Genomic DNA, 6,102 nt, shown 5'->3' on the forward strand with positions numbered 1-6,102 from the left:
TCAACAAATAAAATAATTTTTAATTTATTTAAATAAAAAATCTTTAAATTGTGTCTTTGAATGAAAAATATAAATAGAATAAATATAGAACTTTATTTGGTTGTAAAAGTAACAAGGAAATGCAAAATATTTTTTTAATTTTATATTTTCTACAAGTTTAGAGTTTAGAGATTAAAATGTGTACTTTATCTCTGTATTTCGATTATTACGTTTATATATACAATTGGATGTATAAAAAAAAATAAAAAATTAATAATATATTATCCTTTTATATATTATTCTTTGTAGAAAGAGTTTTGCTTGTACAGGCGAATAAATGATATTAGAATTACTAGTACGTACACTTAAATTAATAAAAATTTTAAGATTTATGAAAAAAGAAAAAAAAGATTTATTTTAAACCTATCTTAACTTATTTTTAAAATTTTATAAATGACAATGATTTATATATGTGCTTTTAAGAATTAATTTAATTCTGTATAAAATGATAACATGTGGTATGATATTTTATATTATTGATATGATATATCAATCAATTATTTTATAACATGTGTCATTAATTTATTATCTTATCATATCATATGATATCTAAAATTAAAACATAGAATTCTTTTAAAATTAAATTAATTTATTTTATAATATTTTAGAGATTATTTTTAGAAAAAACTATTAAATTGATTAAAAAAATTTTCAAATAAAATACTTCCGTCCTTAATGAGGATAAAAGCACAAAAGATCACAAAACTTAGCCTTCAAGTTACTGACTACTTGTATAGAAGCCAAGTTAGTTATTCTGTTAAGATTGTAACAACTTTGTAATAGTTTTTTCCTCCTTTTCTTGTATCCTCTCTTTACTATATATAGTTGTGTCTAATGTAGTGCAATAATAATAAGAACTATTCAGTCTTTGCTTTTATTACTCTTTCTCTGTTTTCATGCTTTACATTCATTGCACTGATTCTCTCATGGTATTATAGAGCCATTCGATCTATGGTGTAATCATCTCTATTCAATCCAATACTTCTTCTTCTTTATCCATTCTTGATAAACTAACAAATGATAATCATTAAAGATGACAACAACCACTACAAAAAAAAGACATAAAATAGTATTAATATTACGGCGATTTTGTAAAACTGTTGTAATATCTGGATATTATGACATTTTTTATTATTGTCATAATTGAATTGCATTTAATGGTGGTTTTTGTTAATTCTGATAGTTTTAAAATGCCATTATCACTGCTATATAAAAAAAAGTTAACCCTAATCAAATTCTCATTTTCCATTGAAACACAAAGGTTGAATCGTTGCCACAGTGATTTTTTCTGTGACGATCTCCTTTGACCAATCTCCTCCGACAATGACATCCTTTAACCGATCTCCTCCGGCGATGACCTCCTCCAACGACGATCTCATTCAGCGACATCTTCCTCAGCGCTGATCTTCTCTGGTGACCTCTCCTCCAATGACAATCTCCTCCTGCGACGGTCTCCTCCGGCAACATCTCCTATTGCGATGATCTCCTCTGGTGGCATTCTCCTATGCCGGCAATCTCGCCCATCTAGTTACTGTGCTCTGAGATTCTCCTCCCACAAGCTCGCGAGGTAGGTTTTTTTCCTCTTTTTCTTTGTTCTCTTGAAAATATTTTACTCTAATTCCTTCGATCTCTTGAATTATTGATCCAAAATTTCAGAATACATGACAAATTTTGCGAAATGGCAACTACAACTACTAAAACTATAGGAGCTAAGGTTTCTGAAGAAGGGATCGTTGAAACATTTCATAATAATGATGATGAAATCATGATTTAATGATAAAGTAAAATTAAATTGAAAAGTAGTAACTCTAGGAATTCTTTTGTGGCTTGAACTTTGGATTAATGTTTCTTTTTGTAATTGATTTTGATTGACATCTGATAGGAACATATAGGCTTAACAAACTGAGCAGTTTTTCATATGTATGAAACCTTTGAATAAATGTGCAGATCAAGTGAAGAGTTGAAATCACAAGACATAGAGGAATCATCCTTAGGATATTCTAAATGCGTTTAACTAACTGCGGTTTCATTTCTACCTTTCAAGGTATGATTTTGCTAATTATCATTCTCTTCTAGCTTTTATCTGAATAAAACTACGCTTTGGATTACCGTTTAGAAGTTACCAATCAATTGCTTTACTTTTTGCCGATACCGTACTCTTTTAGATGATGAACGCTAGTTACATGTTAGTTACAGCACGCACATGAATTTAGTAGCGTTGATTTGGTTTGCAATTTTTCATGAACCTCGGTGGATTAATTGGCAGGCGAGTGGTGCTATCAAGAATTGTATGGACTCGATTCATGTGAAGTTAGTTGTGTTCATATATTAGTCTTCTTTAACAGGGCAACCTGAATTGGGATGGCTATTGTTCTTGTGGACGTGGAAAATTAAAAAATTGTGATGTGTTAATTTCTTTCATTCATATGTTCATGATCAAGCAAAATATATTTTCATGACAACACAACAAGGTAGGAATTGAGCACATCGAATATCAATACACGTTTTAGGAACAAAAGCAAGTGAAACGAATAAAGTTTCTCAATCTCAATTCTTTCACAGGAAAATAAAGGTTTAAATTCCATCTATTGAATTGAGCAAGTCAAATTGAAATATAGCTATTTACTTGCTGTTGATATACAGAGTTTATGTGCCTTCAGTTCTTCTATTGGAGCACTATTATGATTCTCCATTAGTGTTATCTTTGTTCACCTTATAGGCCCTATGGTTAGCTCTTGCAACCTTTTATTTTTTAAAAATCAAATGCACAGTTTTTTCTTGTCTTTTGTGCACTTCGTCACTTATATTGTATTATGATCTTTCTTCATAGGGAGTGTTTGGTTTGATGACTATCCCATTTGGACTTCTAATCTTGCTTGGTTTTCTACTTGACAAACCCCATACGCATGACTTTTCCTACAGACAGGTAAAACATATTTCTATGTCTAAACTTCATTGCAAAAGTAACTTTGAGTCTTTAGTTTTCAATCATTGATTGACAAGTTTAATTTTAATCAATAGGCTTGCTTCAGGAGCTCGGGTTATAATTGAATCTAAACCATCTTGCCACACAGCATCTAGCTCTTAAAACCTTTTATTTTAGAGGTTAGGCCACTAGTAAATACAATATATATAGGTATAGGTATATAGGTACACATGAAATTTGTAAATCTAAAAAATGAAGACATGTTGTGACATATAATAGTGTAAGAACTCAGAGTCTGGTATCATATAGTATTGTTACATTGTATAAGATTTTTTCACAAATTTAAGAATAGGTGGATTTTGTTGAGGTTTTGTCATAAATTTGTGATTGTGAACCAGTTCATTTGTCTGATAAATTTTCAGTTAGTTAGCAAGGAACTCGAAGAATTCTTGAGGCTTGAAAAAAAAAAGGTATGCAAATTATTATAGAATTCTTCCGTCGACACTTCTCTCTGGTGGGACTTATTCACTCTCTTCTTCACTCAGCTCGAAAACTTATCCCCCTCCTCAGATCTTCCACCAAATTTGGTACAACTTCATATATATATATATATATATATCTCCCTCTCTCTCCAGTTTGCATGTATAAATTTGTGCTTTTACCTCAATTATTCATTCTGCCTTTTTTTGGTATAATTTAGGTAAAGAAATTGAAGGAAAACCATTCGTGGTTCGTTGATTTGCTCTTGCGCTTCAAGCCACCAAGTCAGAAGCCAAAGGAAGCTTTGAACTCGAAGAAGCTGAAAATTGGATTTCACAAGCTCACAGTTAAACCTGAGCTCAAAGATAAAGCTCTTCAGATTAACTCCTACTTGGTGAGTTGCTTTCTTGCTTGCTTATGTTATCATCATTGCGTTATAGTTTTGGTTTCGATTATTAGTTATGATATGGAGTATCTGAATTGCTTATAGGCAAGTTCAATTATTTTTTGGAATTGTAACTTTGAAACATCATGGCAAGTAATGCTGTTCTGACTTCTAAGATTTCGGTGCTGCTGGATGGACAAGTTTTTGGTGTTTCCTAATGCACCTCTGTTTTTTGTTTTAGCTACTAGATGAGGTTCAATCATACATACTTATAGAAAGGTCCATTAAAAATAACAGTGTGGCTCCTAGTTTGATGTTTTCAGAGTTTCTTCACATGGTTAGTGTCATTTAGTCCCCTACCTACCATCCTTTATAACATAGATGTAGTTAGATGCTGACTTTGACAGTGGCCAATTGTTGCGCAATTAACTTTATTAAATTGTGTGAAGTCATAAGCGGAAGGATTCTCTAAAATTACTTTTTTGTTTGGCTATTGTGTAATAATTGATTTTTTTTTATCATGGTTGTTGTTGTTTTATAAACTGAAGATACCAGGTTCGGTTTCCCACAGTAGCCATTTTGGAATTATTTTTAAAGACTAGCATATATGACATGATTTAACTGATTGAATCAAACCAGTTCGCTCGTACTCAACCTTGTCGGATTTAATATCTATAGTAATATATAAGTATCAATATGGAAAATAATAGAGTGTTGAGAAGAATTGGTGATGACAAAACCCAATTCCTAAATGTATTGATAGAATTAGGGGTGTTCATGGGCCGGGTGAAACCGGGTTTGATGTGACCCAGACCCGACCCGAAAATATATACCGGACCTATTTGTTAGACTCGAACCCGGCCCTAAACCCGATGAAACCTACACACTTTCGGGCCACGATTATACCGGGTAAAAATCGGATGAAAACCGGGCCGTTAGCATTACCTTTTTATAAGTTAGCATGTGAAAATATCCAAATGTCTAAGACTCCAACCATTATTTGACATGGTAAAATTCACTTAGAAAAATATAATAAGAACCAACCCTTCCCTAAAATTAAAGCATAACCACAATCAGTACTAATATTATCTAATAACACTAAATATTTAAATCAATACAAATAACACAATATTATGCATTAGTCTAAAGTCTTATGCATTTTAAATATAAAGCATTAACTATAGTCTTATAATGACTAATAACACAAAATATTAAGATTTACAGTACTTAAATTTCACATAAGAATAGCCATCATCCATCACTAATAACACAAAATATTAATTGTGTATGATGACCGGGCCACCGGACCGAGTTCGGATGACCCGAGCTATGGCCCGGACCTGACTCGAAATAATGATCGGGTCTATCTTTGAGACCCTTACCCGAACCTAGACCCGATGAAATCACACCAAATTAGCCCCTAAAAAGTTCAGGACTAGGCCGAGTCTTCGGACCGGGCCATGAACACCCCTAGATAGAATAATAGAATATGTAACCATAGGAAGATTATAAATAGGAGCAGATAAAGAATCTAAATTTGTCAATTAGTTCAACTACCAGAGTGAATAATTACTACTATTTGTACTTTTCATTTCAAGCAGATGGCAAAATTTTGGTGGAAGATATTTTGAAATTGAGCAGCCAGAAAGAAGATTCACAGGAAGAAACAAGATCATGATATTATGTTATTCTTACTTTCAAGGTATTAGCCAAGCAAGTTACCTCGTTTTATAGATGAGATGTATGTGACACACTGCTAGAAATTGGAGCCAATCTAAATGAAGACATTTAGAATTAAAAAATTATGCTATAGTTGATACTTTATTTGTATTGGAGTTATTACTTTTAATTTTCAATACTAAAAAAATTATATATTATGTTTACTACTTTATTTATGAATTACGTAATATTTTATTTATGGATTATGATTTTTTGCTATTGTGAAATTTTAAACAAAAATTATTTGTTTAACACGGTAAAAACGACGGTTAAAACTACTTTTCTAAACGATAAAAATGTCACTTTTATCCAGTAAAAATGGTGGCTTGTAACTGCCATTTTAAACAACATGAAATGTCATTTTAATAGGTAAAAAAAACGGTTTCAAACACCATTTTAACCAATAAAAATGCCACTATCCGGGTAAAAACGGCGGTTCAAAATATCGTTTTAACCAACTAAAAATGCCGTTTTAACTTGGTAAAAACGGCGGTTTTAAATGCCATTTTAACCAACCAAAAACGCCACTCTGCTAAGGTAAAAATGCTAGTTC

The 6,102-nt window shown here is 31.6% G+C and overlaps 1 protein-coding gene across 10 annotated transcripts; it reads left to right on the plus strand.

Moving 5' to 3' along the window:
- LOC107644016 lies at positions 887 to 5,721 on the plus strand. Of its 10 annotated transcripts, XM_021124410.1 has the most exons (9): positions 887 to 995; positions 1,301 to 1,606; positions 1,987 to 2,083; positions 2,306 to 2,766; positions 2,870 to 2,965; positions 3,388 to 3,435; positions 3,511 to 3,552; positions 3,666 to 3,839; positions 4,072 to 4,426. In XM_021124410.1, the coding sequence occupies exons 4-9, from the start codon at positions 2,764 to 2,766 to the stop codon at positions 4,180 to 4,182; spliced, it is 474 nt and encodes a 157-aa protein (XP_020980069.1). In that variant the 5' UTR covers positions 887 to 995; positions 1,301 to 1,606; positions 1,987 to 2,083; positions 2,306 to 2,763; the 3' UTR covers positions 4,183 to 4,426. The 10 variants fall into 10 exon arrangements, 6 of the variants coding, with proteins under 6 accessions (XP_020980069.1, XP_020980067.1, XP_020980068.1 ...); XR_002363509.1 differs by lacking the exons at positions 887 to 995; positions 2,306 to 2,766; positions 4,072 to 4,426 and adding exons at positions 3,061 to 3,144; positions 5,432 to 5,721 and having other exon boundaries at positions 1,002 to 1,606; XM_021124408.1 differs by lacking the exon at positions 887 to 995 and having other exon boundaries at positions 1,002 to 1,606.

Source organism: Arachis ipaensis, chromosome B05 (assembly GCF_000816755.2).
Source record: "Arachis ipaensis cultivar K30076 chromosome B05, Araip1.1, whole genome shotgun sequence".
In the NCBI taxonomy this organism is placed as follows: Eukaryota; Viridiplantae; Streptophyta; class Magnoliopsida; order Fabales; family Fabaceae; genus Arachis; species Arachis ipaensis.

What these genes read in the sequence shown, in the direction of transcription:
- LOC107644016 (XM_021124410.1), top strand. An exon ending in TGAGGCTTGAAAAAAAAAAG is followed by an intron (nt 3,436 to 3,510) that starts GTATGCAAATTA and finishes TTCTTCACTCAG; the next exon opens with CTCGAAAACTTATCCCCCTC. An exon ending in TTCAGATTAACTCCTACTTG is followed by an intron (nt 3,840 to 4,071) that starts GTGAGTTGCTTT and finishes TTTTTGTTTTAG; the next exon opens with CTACTAGATGAGGTTCAATC.